Source organism: Solanum lycopersicum, chromosome 10 (assembly GCF_036512215.1).
Source record: "Solanum lycopersicum chromosome 10, SLM_r2.1".
Taxonomy (NCBI): Eukaryota; Viridiplantae; Streptophyta; class Magnoliopsida; order Solanales; family Solanaceae; genus Solanum; species Solanum lycopersicum.
Window position 1 is genome coordinate 57687193 of NC_090809.1, and position 22663 is coordinate 57709855.

At 33.5% G+C, this 22663-nt stretch overlaps 3 protein-coding genes across 5 annotated transcripts; 2 read left to right on the forward strand and 1 right to left on the reverse strand.

Moving 5' to 3' along the window:
* Positions 1-627: 627 nt before the first annotated feature.
* LOC101262266 (uncharacterized) lies at positions 628-7966 on the forward strand. The gene is made up of 5 exons (XM_004248986.4): positions 628-1004; positions 4680-5613; positions 6065-6160; positions 6920-7056; positions 7639-7966. The coding sequence occupies exons 1-5, from the start codon at positions 790-792 to the stop codon at positions 7805-7807; spliced, it is 1551 nt and encodes a 516-aa protein (XP_004249034.1). The 5' UTR covers positions 628-789; the 3' UTR covers positions 7808-7966.
* Positions 7967-10042: 2076 nt separating this feature from the next.
* LOC101261176 (vacuolar-sorting receptor 1-like) lies at positions 10043-17624 on the forward strand. 2 transcript variants are annotated; one of them, XM_010329404.4, is made up of 12 exons: positions 10043-12001; positions 12821-13513; positions 14247-14335; positions 14446-14515; positions 14606-14689; positions 15052-15128; positions 15235-15316; positions 15424-15506; positions 15823-15889; positions 16498-16626; positions 16824-16936; positions 17325-17624. In XM_010329404.4, exons 1-12 carry the CDS (start codon positions 11707-11709, stop codon positions 17421-17423), a joined length of 1881 nt encoding a protein of 626 aa, XP_010327706.1. In that variant the 5' UTR covers positions 10043-11706; the 3' UTR covers positions 17424-17624. The 2 variants fall into 2 exon arrangements, with proteins under 2 accessions (XP_010327706.1, XP_010327707.1); XM_010329405.4 differs by having other exon boundaries at positions 16830-16936.
* Positions 17625-17836: 212 nt separating this feature from the next.
* On the reverse strand, positions 17837-22466 carry LOC101262873 (uncharacterized). 2 transcript variants are annotated; one of them, XM_004248988.5, is made up of 7 exons: positions 21953-22466; positions 19543-19691; positions 19366-19423; positions 18887-18955; positions 18714-18809; positions 18382-18471; positions 17837-18047 (listed from the first exon to the last, which is right to left on the reverse strand). In XM_004248988.5, exons 2-7 carry the CDS (start codon positions 19689-19691, stop codon positions 18012-18014), a joined length of 498 nt encoding a protein of 165 aa, XP_004249036.1. In that variant the 5' UTR covers positions 21953-22466; the 3' UTR covers positions 17837-18011. The 2 variants fall into 2 exon arrangements, with proteins under 2 accessions (XP_004249036.1, XP_004249037.1); XM_004248989.5 differs by lacking the exon at positions 18887-18955.
* Between the last annotated feature and the right edge of the window lie 197 nt (positions 22467-22663).

Here is a 22663-nt window from a genome sequence, read left to right on the forward strand (position 1 = left end):
TGTTTGCAGTTTGATTAGATATTTGATTAATTTTTTTAACGTTTTATTATATAATTTTTTTAAAATTTATATTGGTATGTTACAGTAACGTTTGCATAATTGCACTCAATAATAAACTTATATATGTATAATTCGCTATACATATAAAATTAAAGTTAATTGTATAAAACGAGAAAGAGAGAAATTATATTCAATTTGAATTGTATAAAACGAGAAAGCGAGAAAGACAGTACTGAATTATATAAAACGAGAAAGAGAGAAATTATATACAATTTGAATTTGTATAAAACGAGAAAGGCAAAAGAGACTTGGAGAGGGAAATATTTGTATTGCATAATTATAAGTGTATAAAACGAAGATATATGTATTTGCATGTGTTTATACAATTTTCTCTCGCTTTATACAATAAGAAACACAATTTGTACAATTCTATTGTATAAAAGCGAGAAAGGCGACGACAGGAAGCAAGCGAGAGAGGAAGAGAGGCAAGCGAGAATATGAAAGGAGAGGAACTGTCAAATAATTTGCTATGAAACACAAATAAATCAAAGGATAACTACAATATTTATTTTATATTTTTAGTCTGTCATTTTATACTATTTATCTCTAAAAATAAATACAAATAGTACTAATAACAAATGTTCTCTTAAACGACGCCGTAAGCGAGAGTTAAATGACTCTAGTAGGTTCATTGTCTGTTTTAGTTTCTCTGCTTCTACTTAACTCTACTATCACCGGACCAACCACCTTTTGCTCCTCCGTACACGGCGAATCACGGCGAGGTTACCGATGAAACGTATTACTTCCGACGTACTAGTTCTGATTTTCTTTACTTTCAACTTTTTCAGTAAAGTGTCATCTTCAATTCACGAGTACAAAGATGAGCAATTTATTCCAAAGTCCAATGCTTTCTTCTTCCATGGGGGAACTGAAGGTCTCTATGCTCCGAAATCGTCACCAAATGCTTCTCCAGACAAACCTCTTGAAGGAAAATCGTTTATCAGGTAGCTCACGCGCTCTATCTCATACACACGCGCTTTCAGAAAATAAATTGTTTTATCACGAATTTTAGTGAAATCAGCTTGGATAGAATAGAATGGGTATAGAATTCATATTTTCAGTTAGTTGATTGATTGGTGAGTGATGGATCAAGCTTTATGCTTTTACCTAATATTTACCATCTTGTCAGAGTATGCATGCAGTATGTTTTAGTATTAGTAGAGATTGAATGAAGGTAGTTGTTTGATTACTGTGATCCGTCCGGTGTGGTGCTCAGTGCTCACATTGGCAGTCCTTATCCTGCACAAGTGGATGAAGGAGGAGGGTTGCGATACATTGATGATCAGCATAAAATTGGTACATCTATGTTGAATACTGATTGTATTGGTAGTGAGAATTCATATGGATGATCGAGGGGTGTCAAATGGACGGTTTGAGCTGAGTTTGGTGGATGTAAATGGATCAGATAAGAAGTGCTACCTGATTATGTACCGAGATATAGCAGTGAGTAACTTGCTTATTGATGTAATCAGATATTATGTTCAATATCATCAATGGCATCTAACCAGCAACTTGATAAACAATCTGGTAGAAGCAGCATTAGCTGTGCAGACTTCTGTCGTGGTTCAAATTTGCCCCCTTTCTTGAATGTCATGCAGATGCTGACATAGTGCTGACATAGCATTGAACATACTTGGATTTTGGCCATAGATTTTGGTTCCAAAATTATCAATCAAATTGACTCATTGTTTCAACTTCAATCCCGAAACATAGAATTTGAAGTTCGAAAAACAGGTTTTAGGAGTTTCAAGTTTCACTCATATAACTTCAACTTTGTTTTCATGTCCAAACACAACTTCAACTTCCGAAAATCCTCTTTCCACTTCAATTTCAAATACTACTTTTTTCAAATCTCAACCAAATAATGTCCAATCGCCTATACAGTGTTTGACAGTTGATAGTTTTATCACTTGCAAGGAAACCTGTTCCACCCTTTCACATAAGTAGAGTGCACTTGCTGAAGCTTCAAGTGTTTACCCCATGAATATATTTCATAGAGACAATCATTAGAAATATGTCCATCTTATTGACTAAAATTTGTTCGTATTAGATCAGTTTCTAAACTATCTTTGGTGCTATTCCATTTAGGAGAGGATTGTGACAAAGAAGAGTATGATTCTAGTGCAATATGTACAGTTATAGTATGGATCCATAATAGTAATAGATGAAACTTTCTCTTAAAATTTGACTTTGTGAAAATGAAATTTGTAAATTAAGTAGCATATATATTGTTCTCTTGCTTCAATGTATCTTTGTAATTAAACGGTTATCCAGAATAGCCATCTTGAAACACAGACAAGTAGTCTAGAGACTCTCAGGTGGATTGTCTAATATGTCGATGCTGAAATTGGCTGTGAGAACCTGTAATCAAGTAGAAGTGTAGGATGCTCAAAACCTGATAATTGCACCTAGCTGTTTCATTGGACTCCTTACTAGTAACATTCTGAGGCTGGAGAAAGGATCACAGATTAATGTCAATCTGCAATATAAATGAAAAACTAGTTTTAATAATGTCAAAAAGTTCCATTAATAATTTTTCAAAAAAGGAAGTTTTTCATTAATAAAAAACAGTAGGTATCGAAAAAAGTACAAGATGTGTCTGTGACCCTGCTTGAGTCATACATTGTCTTGCACCATATTTGATCAACTATTAACACAACATGACATTTTCTCCTGAAACCAAACATACAAGTGAAATAAAAATGTTTTTTAAATTCTTATATTTTTTTCAGTATTATGAAGCAATCTTCTATTATGTTCGTTCCATATACTCCAAAAGAGGCAAGATGGTGAAGTTTTCTATGTTGCCTTCCATTTGCTGGTACTCTCCAATCTCCAACTCGTAATTGCTTCATCTAACAATGGGAATGCAACAGTCCATGGTTGTAAGTCCCTTCAATGCAACAAAGATGAGTCCTCTCCTGATATAAATAAAAAACTTGATGGGAGTTGGTTTACATTTTGTGTTAAAAAGAAAAGAGTCTCACTGTAGGGAACTTCTAATAGTGGATGGTACACACAGGAGCCAGATGTTTCATATCCTTTTGATCTGTTTTTAGTGATTGGTGAAATAGAGATTGACTTGGTTTGTTAGCAAGTGCCATTTTCCCTTTATTTACCCCCTTCACACCCTCTTTTTCTTTTTGGTTTTTGATTTGTGGCATAAGTTCTGTTAGCTAATGGTTAAAGCTCGAGGAAACTTCAAAATAATAGTATAATGGGGCTGGGACGAGTTGGAAGTTTTGTTATTTTTCGTTTGAAGCTGGTGATAAATTACTTTGGCATTATTATTGCCTCTACCCTAGAGTCCTTAAGGTGAAGTTAGTTTGTTTTATTTCATGCTCTCAGCTTTAGATCTCTGCTGCTAGATGAATGGATTATCACACAAACATACATCAACAAGTATCCGTTGCTTGACTATGCATGTGCTTGATATAAGAAGTTGACTGTCTTGCTGCTTTAGCGGTATTTAATGTAAACTGAACTTGGCAATTTTGATTTCAAGGTTTCAAAACTATGACATTTGTTTTTGGCTCTGCTTGCTCTCTCTTTCCTTATCCATTTTGTTAAGAAGGAAATAAGAAAAGGTAGGGAAGTTACAGTATTTCTGATGCACTTGATTAGTATGAAACTTGTTAAAAAGCCATAAAAGAAAAGTTCCTCTTCAAACAAATTGTGGAAACTATCATCTTTTCTTAGTTAAGTTTCTTCACGTCTGTTCTCAAGAAACACATTCTTGTGATGACTGAGCTACTCTGTTTTGTTTGAAATATTTTCTAAGTTAAATGATTTCTTTAACAGCCTTTTTAGATCTTGCTTCTTAGCTGGGTAGTAATTTTAGTTTGAGATTCTCATTAACTAGCATATTCATTCTAGTCCGTTTATTTTCAATTTTCTTCTATGTAGGGGTGTGCAAAAACCGAACCGACCAGTAAACCGAACCGATAAAATGTTATTGGGTTATTGGGTTTTTAATGGGTTTAGAAAAAATAATTATTGGGTTATTGGGTCGATTTCGGTTTTTCCTATTGGATTATTGGGTAAACCGATAACCCAATAAGACGATAGTTATTTACTACTTTACCCTTCCTCAATATTAAATATACATAATTTAATACATAAATAGATTCAATATTAGCTTTTTAGGCTATATGATTTTTTTGTTAGGAAATTGGTGAGAACTTTGTTGATTATCCGGTGGATCAAGCAACTGTTCAAGATTGTCTCATTGAAATATTTTATTTTAGTTTTAATTCTAGTTCGTAATTGTAGGCGATAGCTTTTGCAAGTTTGTGAATGTTAGTAATTTAATCAACATTCAAAGTTTTCTATTATGTTTTGGCGGTAAATTGGTAACATGTAATTATAACATATGTACTATTATATATTATTTGATCGACATTTTCTTATTGGGTTAACCGAAACCGAACCGATAACATCAAAAACCGATAAACCGATAAAAAATGTCTTATTGGTTTGTTATTGGGTTAGCATATTTTAAGACTGAAAACCGATAAACTGAACCGATTATATGTAAAATCGAACCGAACCGACCGATGCACACCCCTACTTCTATGAACCTTGAGACTGCGAACTCACTCTTGAGCTCGACACTGCAGATTTGAAGATGTTGTTTTTTTGAGGACGAGGGAGTCTGCTAATGCGAAAAATGAAATGCAGAGTCGAACTGGGTTGATTGAAACTATCATTCTTGAGGTCAGAGACAGAGACAGGATCGGAGATGCTTTTGCAAAGTCTAATGCTCTGTGTTGTACTCCAAAACTTGCTCAAGAGAAGTTCTGCACTGTCGGAGAGGTTATAATTCAGCACAACCAAGACAACCCACTTTGGCCACTACGTATTCAGACGTTTTTTGAAGGAAAGAATCAGGAGGCAAATATGCTTCCCACAACAGTTGAAATAAACAGTACTGGCATGTATTATCTTTATTACATGTTTTGTGACCCAGAACTTAAGGGAACAATAATCAGAGGCAGAACAGTATGGAAAAATCCAGATGGCTATTTACCAGGGAGGATGGTACCATTGATGACCTTCTACGGACTTGCTTCTTTAGCCTATCTTGTACTTGGTGTATTTTGGTTTCTAAGGTTTGTCCAGTTCTGGAAGGATGTCATACAGCTACATTACCAGATTACTGCTGTTATTGCCCTTGGCATGTCTGAAATGGCTCTTTGGTACTTTGAATATGCAAATCTTAATTCCACTGGAAGTAGGCCTATGGTAATTACGATATGGGCAGTTACAATGACTGCTGTAAAAAAGACATTGTCCCGTGTTCTTCTTTTAGTCGTTTCAATGGGCTATGGTGTTGTGCGACCTACTCTTGGTGGTGTAACCTCAAAAGTGTTTCTGTTAGCCCTTATGTATTTTATTGCTACGGAGGCACTTGAACTTGTGGAGCATTTGGGAAGCATCAATGACTTCTCAAGGAAAACCAAGATATATTTGGTGCTGCCTGTTGTTTTCTTGGATGCATCATTTATTTTGTGGATATTCTCATCATTATCCAAGACATTGGAAAAATTACAGGTAAATTTTGGAGTAAAATGATGATTCCATTGCTTATAGGATCTTAGCGATCTGTGGAAAAAAGCGAGTGCATTAGCACTCAGTTTCATTTACATGAACCAATTTTAGCGGGATCCAAAAATTTCTATGTATAAATGTATCCGCAAATATGTTAATATATATTATTTTTTATATTTTCCTTAAATATATGTAATTATATATTATGTGTGTGTGTGTGTGTTCATTCTTTCCTTATTTGTTGATTTCGTCATAATGTTGATGTGCAAGCATATAATTTACTTCTTCTCTAAAGAGAAAAGGGTAACGATAATAGAAGAAAAGAGAGTAAACAACCTTCTTGATGTTACTGATTTACTTAAATAAATTTTAACATGAGACATATTTACCTTATTATTGTTGTTTGTGTATTTACTCATGCAATTATTGATCATTTTTTCACTCTCAACTGCAGATGCGGAAAAGCATGGCAAAACTTGATCTTTATAGAAAGTTTACCAATTCCCTTGCAATTTTTGTGCTGATTTCCATTGCTTGGGTTGGCTATGAGGTAATGTAGTTTCAAGTTCTGAATACAAGAATGGTGTCCAAATACATGAAATGTGGTTTATCTGTGAGATCCCTCTCCTATTGATATTGGTGTTAAGGGAGAAGGTATGAGTCTCTGCATTCTGCAATCGCTGTTAGGTGGAAAAAGCTTATTGATCACTTTAGTAGTATATTAGATCAGAAATAGCACTCAATGACAAAAAAGAGATCCCTCTTCTAATTAGTGACAATAAGTTCCATGATAACCATAAGAGTAGCGTCTCTTGGTGAAAATGAAGGTGGTAAAAATTTAAGGCGAATGTATGTGACATTTGGAATTTTTGTACTTGTTGAAGATGTGAGTATGGTAAGAAAACAGAACTTACATAGCAAGAAGGCAGGTATATTATATGAGGTAATATAGTTTGTAACTTGTGATGATAGTTTATACTGAGAACATATATGCATGTTCTTTTACCTATTTTGTCTTCACTTAATCTCTCTCTCGCACGCATTGTTGATAGGTAATTTGGTAATTTTAATATTTGGATACTGTGAGATTAAGTTGATAGAATTTGGGAAGAATATACTATGTGGTAATTGTAGGTAGACTAGAAATCGAAATACCCTTATGACACCCACTATCATTTTTCATCCTATGTTTGACAAGATGAGGAAGAGATGTCAGATAATTACCAGTGGTCATGTCATTTAATGGTTTTTGCGTGACATGCATGCAAGATTAGTGCTGCTTTCGTCTAACTCATTAGTTCTGGTTCAGCTGTACTTCAATGCAAGTGACCCATTAAGTGAGCTATGGCGAATTTCCTGGATTATTCCAGCTTTCTGGAGTTTGCTTGCCTTTTCGTTGTTGGTAGTAGTATGTATTCTCTGGGCTCCTTCAAGTAACCCAACCAGGTACATGTTGTAAACTGAGCTTTCTATTTTATTAGCCTTTCTATGAAATGGTTTGACAAAATCGTTTGTAGTTGGTGTTTACACTATTCAACCTAGTTTTTGTCATTATTATTGGTAACACTTCTCAAGATTCTTAATGGGTATTGTACTAAACAGTATTTTCTAACTGTCAGTGTGTGAATGATTTTTTGTGGCATAGAATTGTTCCAAGGGATGACAGGTAATAAAAAGAACATACCACGGATGATAAAATGAGCAATAGAAAGATGAAGGCAATTTAAAATGTCATTGTGCTTACTCTTCTAGAAAGCGCAATCTATGAATGAAAAAAGCACAGAAGAATAATAACTCCTGTGATCACAAGTCTTGCAATATATGTTTGTAATGAATAGGTTTATGGAGCTTCTCCAGTACTGAGATTCTGATTCTATTCGCCAGCTTTTCTGGATTTTCATCAGTGAAGAAACAATATAGCTCCTACTCGTGTAGCTGGAATAGCCGACTCATGGTTGATTAAGTATAGTTCTGCAACCAAGTTATTGGGAATTATCTGCTAAAACTGTTTTTGCTTGCTGACTTTAGATATGCATATTCTGGTGAGACTGTGGATGATTATGATGAAGAAGCCATCTCTCTCACGACTGGAGTGAGAGTAATTAGTGACTCGGGGACCAAGCTCGAAAGGAAAGAAAAGAAAGTATCTGTTTCAACTGATCAAAGAGATGATCTCGAGGAGGACAAGCGCGAGTAGTGTCATGCCTGCGGTAATCGGCTATTACTTTATCTATGATGCCCTTACATCATTGTATTGCATATATAAAATTAGCGCTAGAGCCTAGTGGGATGTCAAACATGTTGTGACTGATGTAGTTCAAACTTGTACATAATGAAATGTATTCTATGTTGTATACATTCAGGTGCCCATTGACCACCCTTTTTCTTCTTTTTCCTTCATCCAAGCATTCTGTTGTGGTGGGACTGACCTAAACTGACAAGTAAGTACTCCAACTTTGAGAGTGTACTCCTATAAACCTCAACCGTCAGCTAAACACTCCAAATTTGTTTTCATCCTCTCTTAAGGACATCCGATGGTAATATGCTTAGATGATCATTTTCTAAGTTGGAGTATTTGATTGATGTAGTGCAAATGAGTTATGAAGCTAGAGTACTTACTTGTGAGATAAGATCAAGTTTGAATAGACTTTGTTAGGTGTTTAGTCGTTTTAATTGACGGAGTTTAACAAAATCCAAATAAAAAAGTCTCATGCTGAGAGGTCAAATGTTCTCTTACAAAAATAATATTGTACTAAATGATTCAAACTTAAGATTTCTGGTTATAAATTTATTACTTGTTTAGTTATCATGCGATATGAAATCATCAGGAAAAAATACTATTTCTTTCGTTTTCATTTATATTTACCAAATCAATTTCTATTTTATCAAATTTTAGTTACCAAATAAGAAGTAACGATGAATTTTATGTTGGTGAAAATAATATATTTTAAAGGCAATATGTTATGATAATTTTTTTTTATTAATAAATGGTTAGTAAATACAAATGTGAAATTGTTTTAATAAAATATAAACTTGTGGGTCAATTTCTACATTTTAAAATTTTCAAATTATGATTTTTGAAGAATTTGAATTTTATTTCATCTCACAAATGAATGTTGATGACACCCACTATGTCTTTGGGATCCATCTCTTGTATCGGAGCAAACAAAATCAATGCTTTTCTATATTGTATTTATTTATTTATTTTATTATTGACTTTATTCCACCACAAATAGATTTGCCGCATGAATTGGATAGAATTTTTTAATCTCGACATTCAAGCACGAATTTTTTGAGCGCTTTTGCGATGGATAGCAACAGGGCAAAGCACTCTATTGCAGGAAACAATCAATTTTTATTACATTTATCGAGATAAACTTGTTTGCTCTTTTCTTTACAATTAAATGGCTCTCCTCTTCTAAATTCCGTGGCAAATAATTTCATCAATATAATATGATATCGCATAATCAAACGATTAGGAAAATGTTTTATGTTTGACAAGCAAAACATCTTATGCACGTGTGGCTTTGGAATGACACACGTTTAAAAGTAGTTTATACTTTATCCATACAGTTGCCCACCTACCACAAATTTTGTTTCATTAGAATCTTTTGATATTATTAAAAAAAATTAAAAAATCTTCTGCTATTACATTAAATGTATTCTTTTTTGGACAACTTTCAAAAAAATTATGTAAATATAGATCTGTTTTATTAACTTGTCTTTAAGCTACTTTTTTTTTGAATTTTTTTTTTAATTTGATAAACGTGTTTAGACTTTCAATAAACATAATATTTATAGAAATAAAATTTTAAAAATAAAGTAATTTGTCTTTATTTGATAAATTATTAAGTAATTTAAGATAATTATTTATAGGAAGTTGGATAACTATCTCTCCCTCGACATTAATGAAATAATTTTTCTAATTAACAAATTAGAAGTCTTAATCCAGTGTACACTCCAAATTATATATGAAGTTAAAGTTAAAAGAAAACGAAATATTTATCTTATACTGATATTTTATATTCTTTTTGTCCTTAATTATTAGTTTATTTTTCATTTATTTAGTGGTCCATAAGTACATGTTTATTTTGATAAATCAACAAAGGATAAAATATTCTTTTTTTTATTATATCTTCAATTAATTACTTTGTAAAAGATAAAACTTTTTGAAAATAAATTTTCAATTCATGCACTTCATAATTAATAGGGGTAAAATAATGAACACGCTATATTAATTATAATTTTTTTGATAGACGTGTCAATTTTAAAAGTAGACAAATAATTAAAAAAGAAAAAAATTACTAAATTACATTAATTTAAAGCTCATAAGTTTAATGGATGTAAGTTAAACTTATCAATGATTTAGGTGTATTTAAAGACAAGTGTGATACATTAATTATAACTATAACTATATTTTATATTCTTTTTTTTCTTAGATTCAAATCATAAATTAATATTTTAAAAATCATATTAATTGATTACATAAACTTTCATCATTACGTCTAGTGTAATTTTCTTCACATTTTTCCTTCCTTGGCTCCAATTTTTATTAGTATATTTTTTTTAAATAACCATTAGCTATTTTTTTATTAATACAATAATAAAAGTTAAAAATCAAAATAATTTTTTGGATAATACACGTGGGTTACGTCTATTGGATGAACCACCTCATAGAGTGCCACTTCATCATTTGGTCCCAAATGCACTAAAAGCCGCCATATATGTCCTCATCATCTTCTTTAATTTGTAGACACAAATAATATTTTAATTTAGTAAGGAAGATCCTACTATTATTATTATTATTATTATTTTTATCGAGTTTCATATATTTATTCATTACCTTACATTATAATATAATAACAATAACAACAAATTAAAGTATCTAATTCTTAATGTAAAGTTGAATGCGTTTAAACATTCTTGAAAGACCATTCACAATTACTCCCGCGGCCCGATATCATTTATCATAATTTTTATTTTTAAAAGTAAATTATTAAAATTTTAAGATATATTTTTATCATATTCATACGTAAAATATTACAACTTATAATATTCTTTATATAATTTTAAAATATTTATTTATTTTATTTAAAATATCAAATTAATATGATATAATTTAATTTTAAAAATTAAATAAATTAACTTTTAGAAAACGTAACATGATAAATGTATATACTGTATAACTTTACGTAGCTTGTGAGAGCTGTATTTTGTCTACTTTATTTTACTTGACCTTTTAATAACAATACAAATATATTTCGTGCAATCACATATGATGATGTATAACAAGATAAAATGTTATACGATGATTTTATTTTTATCGTGTAAGTAATATAGAAATACTATTTTAAATAGATCTCTAATTTAAGATAAAATAATTCAACAAAAGACATAATAAAGATAAATTAGATGATAGATATATAATAACAAAAACAACATAAATTATAAAAAAAATCATAAAATCACTTAAACTCCAAAAATAACAAACTACTTAATAAGCTTAATTTTGCAATAATTAGTGAAGGCAACAAATAAAACACTCTTATTTTGTTTATCTTTTATACTGTTATATCTTTCGACCTCCATATTTTGTTCCGTATAAAATAAATTACTTCACTTTTATACTAAAAATATTAAATTAGATCTACGAGGTCTTTGATTAACAACCCAAAATGACTTTGTGGTAGGTAAAAACCCCAAAAATAGGAAGAAAAAAAAGATAATAACTTTAAGTATTTCTATTAATATACAATACCAAAAAAAAAAAGATCCCACAAAATTTTATGTTTATGTATAAAAAAAACAATTTCATCACTTCAACACAGTTGACACGTTGAATCTGTAGCTTTCGATTAGTTTTCTGTTTCTTTTTTCTTCTTTGTTAAGGTTCTTTTTTGTTTACGCAGAGATTACATAGAGTCGCCTAAAAGTTGTTCTTGTAGGCTTAGATCACCAATATATGATCTGGGTATGATCTATTTTCTGTAAAGATCCGACCTTTATGTGAATTTTCTAGGTTTGATAGCTTCTAGGTCTTAATTTTGACTTTTCTTGATCTGGGTAATTGTTATATTTGTCTATCTAGAGCTAAAGATGAAGGAAAAGCTAGGGTTTTTAGTGTGTGTTTGGTTTCTTGTAATTGGGTCTTGTTTGGGTAGATTTGTGGTGGAAAAGAATAGCTTGAGGGTAACTTCTCCAGACTCGATCAAAAATGTGTATGAGTGTGCAATTGGGAATTTTGGGGTTCCACAATATGGAGGAACTATGGTTGGTATTGTTATGTACCCTAAAGCTAATCAGAAGTCCTGCAAGGATTTTGCAGATTCTGATATTTCATTCAAAACTAAGGCTGGTGGTATGCCTGTTTTCGTCCTTGTCGATAGAGGAGGTAAAGGTTCAATCTTTGCTGCACTTTGAATTGACTTAGTAGAGCTTGGTTTAGTGATGTTTGTTTGAGTTCATACTGAAGGATGTGCTTCATCTGTTTGGTGATGTGGATTATATAGATTATCTTAATTTTTTTTTTGTCTACAAATTGTGTAATCAGATTTCAGGTTTGTTAATGTCATTTAACTATGCTTCAATGGGCTCTCTCTATATATAGCCATTTCATTCCCATACTAGATTGCTTTCGAGGAAATTAGATTCTATAAATCTGCACTTTATCAGTCACCGAGTTCAATTCTCTAACACAGAATAAAAGACTTGAAATTCTCCTGGAAAACATTGGACTCTTCCTGTTAGTATGCCTATTTAAATTTCTACTTTCTGTTGTCAATCTTTGAATATATTGAAGATGCAGTAGCACAGTGTTTATATGTTGAACAGGAGAAATTATTCCTTCATCTGTAATTTCTAGAATTGGAAATCATTGATGTAAGGAGCACAGTTCAGATTATTCTGATGCCTTTTGAAGTTGGCAATATTTTGTAGTCTTCTTGTAACAAGCATGCACTTGCTTTTGGCTCTTCCAGTGAACCTGAGGAAATGTCATCTATGTTTGTGTTTTTTATGTGCCTGGTTTTGCTAATTAGTCTATATGTTGTATCTGTTTCAAGTTCAAACTTCCACAAATGCTCCGCCTACTGTTAGTAAGTATTTAAGACTGGATAAATAGTGATGGATGGACAAAGTAGAGCTTGTTAAAACTGTGTATGTATCTAACATGCGTCTCCTTTTCCTTCTGTGTATACTGCTTCACTGTCAGACTGCTATTTCACACTTAAGGCTTGGAATGCTCAAAAGGCTGGAGCTGCTGCTATTCTTGTTGCTGATGATCGCAATGAACCTTTGATTACCATGGACACTCCTGAGGAAGAGGATGCAAAGGCAGATTATCTGCAAAATATAACTATTCCGTCAGCTCTAATTAGTCAATCGCTTGGGGATAGCATCAAGAAGCAACTATCTAAAGGGGAGATGGTTAACATAAACCTGGATTGGAGAGAGGCTCTTCCGCATCCTGATGAAAGAGTTGAGTACGAGTTTTGGACCAACAGTAATGATGAGTGTGGTCCTAAGTGTGAAAGCCAGAGAGAGTTTGTCAAAAACTTCAAAGGGGCTGCCCAGATACTTGAGCAGAAGGGGTATACACAATTCAGTCCCCATTACATAACTTGGTATTGTCCTGAGGCATTTATTTTGAGCAAGCAATGCAAGTCTCAGTGCATCAACCATGGGAGATACTGTGCTCCAGATCCTGAGCAAGACTTCAGCAAAGGTTATGATGGGAAGGATGTTGTTTTACAAAATCTGCGCCAAGCTTGCTTTTATAAGGTTGCCAATGATAGCGGGAAGCCCTGGTTGTGGTGGGACTACGTCACTGACTTTGGAATCCGGTGTCCAATGAAAGAGAAGAAGTACGATAAGGAGTGTGCAGATCAAGTAATCACATCCCTTGGTAGGTTGGAGTTTCTCGTTTTTGATGTTTCCTTTAACGAATTTCAGCTCATGCACATTTTTTCCAGTGTAAATATGCATTTGGTGTTAGAAAAATATATATGTTTGATGTTAATGGTTCAATGTGCTAACTGCGATGCATCTTTTCCTTGTAACATAGTGGTGATGATTAGTAATTACTGTTGCTTACTGTATTTTGGTAGTATTTCTGTCTTCACATCCTTGTCCATGAGCAGTGTGCACTGGGTCTTAGCCTCTTATGTATAGTCCAACTCCCTGGTCCATCTTCTGAGGCTAACTTTACTAAATTGTTATTTTTTGTGGATATCTTCTATTTTAGTTTGTCTAAGGCTCAGTCACTTAGTTATAACTGTTCTATTACACAATAAATACTTTTCAGCATTATATTTATGTCTTGTTTAGATGTGTTGATTTACAACAGTCTGAAGACGAGCTCAGATATAGTCAGACTTCCTGATAACACATGATTGTTTTCCCACTTGGGTTGTTGTGCTCTTATTGTAGTGATGCATTTAGATCTTTTATTTAGTTCAAATGTCTGAAAGTGTCATTCACCTTTTCTTTTAAAGCTTAAGGAATAGACCTTGTATTATTTTTATATATTGTTTGTTAATTATATGGTAGAGCACTATTCAATTGGCCTTGTTCTTTGTGAACTCGAGATTTTGTCCAACTGTTAACCTTGTTATTTTTTTCCGGAATGGACACAATAGGTTTTGATGTAAAACAGATAGATAAATGTGTTGGAGATCCTGAAGCTGATGCTGATAACCCTATTCTAAAGGCTGAACAAGAAGCTCAGGTGTGTCAAAAAGCAAATGATGGGGAAGCTCTTTCACTGACCTTCTTGACTTCTATTGTTTCTGAAAGACTTCTTGAACTTAATTGTTACTTTGGCATTGCTGCTTTCAGATTGGAAAGAACTCTCGTGGAGATGTGACTATCTTGCCAACTCTTGTGATAAACAATAGGCAGTACAGAGGTATAACTCAAAGTATTCAAGTGAGACTGTGAGAGGGTGCCTAGTCTAAATAATAGAGATTCTTGACTTTTTGTGTTATCTACCTTGTAGGCAAGTTGGACAAGGGAGCTGTTCTGAAGGCCATTTGTTCAGGTTTCGAGGAGACAACTGAGCCTGCAATTTGCTTAACCGATGGTCAGTAATCTTTGATAATTTCTTGATCTTTGACGACATCATAAATGTACCAATTGTCATTCTTGCAGACCCTGTCTATCCAATTGATCATTTTCATAAATTGGGGAATCATACTTATTTATTGTTTATATCTGAGGATCCCGAATTTTTCTGTAATTCAGACTCGAAAACCACCAACCAGTGCTGACAGATCTTGCTCTAGCTTTATCTGACATATTCGAACTTGTGATTTGTTGATACACAAAACTTACTTAGTTATTATATCAAAACAATATTTTTTGGTCAAAATAGGCTTCAGGATAGTACACAATCTCTATGATCTCCGATGTGGTGGTATTCACAAGTTCTTTTTCATTTCTCAGATATACAAACAAATGAGTGCTTAGAGTCCAATGGTGGGTGCTGGCAGGACACAGCTGCCAACATTACTGCATGCCGGGTATTCAGTCATTTGTCTGTTTACTGATATGATAGTATTATTTTGCATCTTTATGTCAAATTTAGTGCTAGCTAATTTTCCTATGACGTACATTATTATGGTCCAGGATACATTCCGTGGGAAAGTCTGTGAGTGCCCGACGGTTCAGGGAGTAAAATTTGTTGGTGATGGTTATTCTCACTGTGAAGGTACTTAAGACTCTTATGTTCAAAATTCTTTGTCACATAAAGTCTCTGCTGTGATGCATATGAGCATTTTTTCAGAGGTTTAATCTTTTGCGGTTTTTGTGTGACAGCATCTGGAGCATTACGCTGTGGATTAAACAACGGAGGTTGTTGGAAGGGAACCAAGGATGGAAGGACATATTCTGCCTGCATAGTAAGAAGGCTCCATTCAAGCATAATTACCTTCAACTTGAACTTTACTCTCCGGCGTTACCCCTTTTTTTATGGGGGTGCTTACCTCCTCCTTATCATCTGGTTTATTGAAGCAGCAGGCTGAAACATGAAATGATTTTTTTTTTTTGTGAATTGATGCTATAAAATTAGTTTTTTCTTCTTTGAATTACCCCCTCACCCTCACAGGTTCTAACTTAAGTGATTTAACTTGAGTTATTTCTCTTTGATTTACCCCATACCGTCTCAATTTAATTCAGTGAACAGGGACATTAAATGTTTTATCCCTATCTTGTCAGGATGACCACACAAAGGGTTGTAAATGTCCACCAGGGTTCAAAGGAGATGGAGTGAATCTTTGTGAAGGTATAGTGAATCTGTTACTCTATATAATTTCATTTTTCGAAATTTGCTGATGTTTTTACCATTATTATAACTCACAGTTTTCAGCTATTATAATCTTCTTTTACTCTCATCTACTTGAAGATTCAGATCTTTGTTGTCTTTGTTTGCAACAAGAAATTTTCCGTGCTCTTCTTCTTTGTAGAAACGTCATCTTATTCTCCGTTTCTCTGTCCTAGAAAAACATTATCCTGTATATATCCCCATAGAGATGTATAAATAGGAATAACCTTGCTCGTTATTTTGTATTCCCTCTGTAACATTTTATGTGTCACATTATTCTTTTAAGTTTGTCCAATAAAATGACACCTTTCTTTGTTTTGGAACTATTGGAGTTCTTTTCTTAATGACATGACCTGTTGGGACGCATTTGATATAAGAAGAGAGTGAATGAAAAGACCTGTGGAATTCTCACCTGTTTTATTTAAAAGGATTATTTTGGTGAAAAGGCATATATTGGTTTACATGTTAAAAGCTTTTGTTAATTTGTTAATTTGTTAATTTACATATCCAGTCTAACAGGAGTCCCAATATGAACAATAACTTTAATTGTACTGTTTCCTCTTTTTCAGATATTGATGAATGCAAAGAAAGGCTGGCATGCCAGTGTCCAGATTGTAAATGCAAGAATACCTGGGGTGGTTATCAATGCAGTTGCAGCGGCAATTTATTGTACATGCAAGAACATGACACGTGTATAGGTAAATTTTAAGTTCTCATACATGTTGCTAATATACGTTTAAATATGGATGAAGCTATAGTTAAATGTTTATATGATGGTTGTGATGGTCATTTAGATGCTTTTATCTATAACAGAAATTGAATTTCACGAGCTGCTTTGAGCTACTGTGATTTCAAAAAATCTGTTGTATTTTAATCTGTAAATAATTTTCAAAAGCTGCAGGCAATGATGGAAAAGCAGCATTTAGCTGGGGTCTTGTTTGGGTTATCATCTTGGGTTTGGCAGTTGCAGGAGCTGGAGCATATGCCGTGTACAAGTATAGGATCCGGGTATGTTTTTTGTTACATGTTCTTATTTTATCTTCTTTTTTTGTCACTTGTGACTTTAGGCTTTGGGTACACCACCAGAAATTGGAAATCTAGCAGTAATGTGAGTTAGGTTACCGCAGTTATTCATAACTGAACTCTTCAAAGTGTTGTGGAAAGGACATGGTCTTCCAGACAAGACATACAATTCCAGAATCACCTATGATTTGGATACTCGAATATAAACAACTTCACATCTTCTCAAAGATTCGTAATAGCTTGAAATGTGAAAATCTAATCATTCGAGTGCAGCTAATATCCCTTAATGAGTAATCTATTTTGTTTTTGCTCAAATGATGAAAGCTCTTCAGTAGGTGATGTATATGTAATCTGAATACCTTTTTATATGCAGAGATATATGGATTCAGAGATCCGTGCCATCATGGCACAGTACATGCCTTTGGATAATCAGGGAGAGGTGCCTAACCACATATCCCACGGAAATGTCTGATAATATTCCATTGATTGCGCGGAACGCCATCAGCTCTTTTTCCAGTTGTCACGAGGTTCTTTATGCTTGTGTAACTCTCACTGTTCAGCGAGGTTCTTTTTATGTATATGTTTGTCATAACAGTATACACATAAACTCCCAATTATGATAGGGGAAATTTTCCGAAACATGCACTATCTATCTTCTTTTCACTGGAACAAACTGTGTCACCACTCATAACGTTTGCAGCATGAACGCCATAGATTCCGTAAATAGTAAAATTAATTTTTATGTGCTTAACCAAACACTGATTATATGTCCAACTCATGCATTTATTGATTTGCCGTAAATCTTATTAATAATGTATAGCTGAGAAAGAAAAGTTTTCGTATTTCTTCAAGCAGATGAAAATGTGGTCAAGATGTCACAAGATCTGACCAACAAAGAAGCCCAAATCCATAACATTACTGTCTTGTCTTCGAATACACTGTTACAAATTTATACAGAGAGTAACAAACTACAGCAACACATGCTACTCCTAGTTTTAATGTTTATTATATGTACAACATATAATGAAGTAGATGCATGTCCATTTTTCGAAGAAATTTCTCAGGCGTGTTTCCTGTTAACAAAGTCGAGGAATCCCTGCCAGAAACCACCATAGTTATTGTATTACAGAATATACCAAGCCTCGAGTAAAACCAAATTTCCGGCAGAGGCAAAGCTAGTACTAAAATGAATCTAACTGAAATCGGAATAGGGAAAACATGGTGCTCTACTAGTTTGAACTTTGAGCTAACAAAATCCTAGCCAAACCACAATTCAACTAGCCCAAAACAACAAAAGGAACCTGGCAAAAAGTTATGGACAAAGAGCTGCCTCCGTAACTCTAGTTTTTTAGTTGAAAATAAGTAGATCAAATAAGCTAAACATCTTCTTTTAAAAAAATAAATCAAATAAACTAAACATCTTTTAGTACCTGAAGTATTCCAACTGCTGCAAATTTGTCTGACATGGTCTTCGACTGTGTTGGGTGTAACTTTAAATCTTGTAGTAAGAACTCCACATTCTGAGACCAAGACAATACATATAATTGTTGGTCATTTTGCATATCATTAGATAATACTAAATGATCAAAGACAACAGTTGTGGGGGTCGGGGGGTGGGGAGCAATGAGATCAATCTAACGTCAACTAATAAAAACCTAGTCGCAACCTTCCAATAACAATTATTGTGTAGTATGATCTTTGATATCAAGATATGACTAATTCGAGATACTTTTTACAAAGGTAAAAAGTTAAGAGCACATACCTTAGATGTGAAGCATTCATCCCTAAAGGTGTAGTTTACACCTCTAAGTTCCCCTGTCCGACAAAGGTCGTCAATGAATAACTTCACATGCACAGCCTGACAAAGACACAAAAATGTTCATTTCAAATGACGCTAACAAAGTAAGCTAATCCTTATCAAAGTCTAAAACATACATCTCGACTAGTTTTTTGTCTATCAAATGGATAGCCGAAAACAAAGGCCCCCAAGTTAAGTTCAGAAACCTGCACTTAAAAAGAGCAAGACAAGAATTACTTGATAGGAAAAGAGAAAAGGGATGATGAAAGTTTGCATGCAGCACCATTCATTACTATTTTCGAAAGCAAGTTTTATTTTCATCTAAAGCTGATGTATCTACCATGCATATGCAAGTAACTTAGACGCAACTGCATTTAAACTTCTTTACAGTACCGCAGTAGTAAATGTGAAGAAAAGAGAGAAACTGAATGGAAGGGAGCAGGGTTAATAAACGGTCGTCGTTTGCAAAACAAGTGTTTGAAATTAGAATCTCTCACATATAACTGCTCATGCTGAATTAGATTATAAGTAGTAAGAAGTCAAGCAACAAAACTATATAGCTACCTAAGAAACCACAATCATCGGAAATTGTGGTTAACTAGATAATGAACCTTACCAGACCCTGTAAATCTTTGGCCATCAAGTCTATATTTGTTTTCTTGCGGAGGAGAACACTGCATATACCCAACATTTAATGTCATTTCTTCTGACACAACAATGTAATAAAAATGAACATGGAGCAAATTGTTTCAACATAATCAAAATTTAAGATGTCTCAATGAAGCTACATTACGCGAGAGGTGATGCAACTTTATTTGTTGTGTCCGAAACAGCTAGACCAACGTACTTATCACCCACATCCAACCCAAGAATACGGCTACTTGCAAGTGCATTTGACTTCAGTAATTCATGAAACAAGTTGGATGGCTTCAAATACCTCATCTACAAAAGTACCAACCAATCATTTAACTTGTGAAACACTTACTCTGGATTCCAGAAAATTTGTTTCCTATTGGAGGCGCGATGCATCAACACCACAATCAATTAGCATAAGAAGATCATTACACCTTCACACTTGGGAATTTTCGTGAACTCTTGAAGGATAACATTATCAACTTACCCATAAACAGATCAACGATTCTCACAAATTTGAGATAATTTGTAAACAAAGTGAGTTTGGAATTTCACCAGTACCGATATTCATACATATCCAAAAATAAATGAAAAATCATAGGAGCACATAGCAAAAATATAAGCATTGCCACAGCCAAGAAGACAAGAATCTCATTTGCAAGAATACTAATTGACGTTAATGTTACCAAGTTCTTACCTAATAAAATTGCTTGTATTGGATCCAAATGGTAAGAAATTTCAGAAACCAGTCATCTACGATTGGGAACCTAAATTCTGCGCTACATGCTTAGTTATTGAACATAGTTGCCCTCCCAAGGAAAGGGAGGAAGCAAAGGCACCAAATGAACAACCTAAACACAGGCAGGAACCAGGGAGAGTGGTACAGGAAATGAAGACTAATGGTACAGTCTAGGTTGGTCAGTTCAAGAAGCTCTGGTAGCTCCTGCACAACAGGTTACAAGTCAGCTAGTAACACAGAGTGCTCTTCTACAGATGTTGCTTCGTCGTCAACAGAATTAGGCTGATATTGCTCAACAACAGAGTGATGGTCTTCAAATTCTACACACCAGAAGCTGTTTACATCCCTAATTTACTCAAATAAGGCGAAATGTCGTGGTGGCTAAAAAAATAATCAATTAATTCAATTAAATTAAATTTAAAATAATTTTAAGAAAAAGATTTTATGAGTCCCACCTAATTTTAGGAAAACTAGAAACCAATCAATTAATTAACAAAAAATATCTATGGAACCAATAGATTCAAGGTAAAGGCTCAAGTGATTCCGAAAGGAAGGTATTGAACACCCTTCAAAAAGGTATTGAACACCCTTCAAAATTCACAATTGTGGATTCCGGATGAATCCATTTTTTCAAATTGAGGAGATAAAAGCAATATACAAGTATAATAAACATGTGAAATATACAAATACTAAAATAAAAGAACAATTTATCAAACGATCTAAGGTTTATCTAACGTCAATTATATACACAATAATGAATATAATATCTGAACTTCATTCGTAAAGCTTCCTTGAAAAGCAACTCCAAGGTACGTGTAAATACACTTACTAAAGTGTTAGTAATGAATAAATATGAATCAATATAAATGAAATATAATAACTTAAAATAAAATTTAACATGGAACTCGTGGAAAATCTACGGTAATTTCTTCATCAATCAATTGTAACATACAAAGTATATGAACTTACACTAAACTTCCGTCATTTAAAATGAGGAGACCTTGAAAACCGACAGAGAGATAGAGATTTTTTTCATTTTTTCATTGGCCAATTTTATAATATTCAAGACAAAAATATTAAAAGCGCAAGATGATAGAACCTAAACTATTTGAAGAAAATCTCATGACAAAGCGAATAGTGAGAAATTAACTAATAAAGTAATGCAAAAGACATTGACATAAGTCAAGCAAAACTCCTAAAGTTAAAACAGTGGGGGGGAAAACTCAATAACAAAAAAAAACTGACCAAGTGATGTGTTGGAAACTTGGAATTATGCCCTCCTTAATTCTTCTAAGGAACACGTAGGAGTTACATGTTCCTTATTTCATTTGTAGTTTCAAGTTATAAATACATACGTAACATAATAGCTCAGTAATAATTAACACGATTAATTATTAGTTCACAACTTCAAACTATAAAAGATTACACACTTATGTAGCCTATGGAATTATAAACTCTAATTCTAAACTCAAAAACACAAAACCCCCATTTTCTTTCGTCAACGCCTATCTTGATCTAACACAATGGAGTAACCAAATTTGCACAATTTAGCTGATTTTTTTTAATGCAAATCAATGCTAAGCTATATCACCCCACAAACAATAATGGCCAGCAAAAATTAAAATACAATAAACAAGAACAACCCAAAAGTCCACCAATAACTCTCAACTTGGCCAATTTAATTGGAGTTGTGCCAAAGAAACACAACTCACCATTTAAACACAAAATTTAATAATAATACAGTGAAATAGATGATAATGAGAATAATACAGTAGATTATGACAACAAACACAAAACAGGGATTTATAAAACAAAAAGAGATTTAGCTTACTCTCCGTGTTGCTGAAGTTTGGAGCTTCCAGGTCGTCTATTTTCGACGTTGGTGGTTGGATCACGAGTCCGTCGGAGCTCGGAGGTTCACCTGAGACGACGTCGCCGCAGCTGGGCTTTGCCGGTTGTTTCTCACGAGTTCACTGGGGACTGTTTGGTTGCTCACCGGAGCTCGTGGCTTTGTTGTTGTTGTTGACGGTTCAATGGAGCCAAAAGCTCGCCGGAGAAAGAGGTTTCAGTAGGCTCGTTTGCTGGATAATTGGAGAAGTAGGTGTTGTGTGGGTACTCCGGTGGTGGCGGCGGCGGCGGCGGTGTTAGGTTGTGATGGAGAAGTGAAAATGAGCGCTGGGTTGTTTTCTGGTGGGTCTGGTCTCGTTGGAAAACGGGTCGGTAATTTATTTTAGATCAAATAAGGATTTAATTTATTTTTTTTAACAAAGTACTATGAATAATGATCTAATAAGATGATATAATATTTTCAACATATTCAATCAAAATTAACTCAAAAAGATTCTAATATTTTAACAAAGAAAAATAAGTATATATATATTGTTATGAAACTATATGAAATTAGAAGACGAATAAAGTATGGAGAAAGAAAAGATTTATTATTCGTCTTGAAGTATATTCATTAATCATTAATCTTTCCTAAATATTATTTATAATGAAGGAAAACCTTTTATTTATAGGAAAACCTTACTTGGTCCCAAGT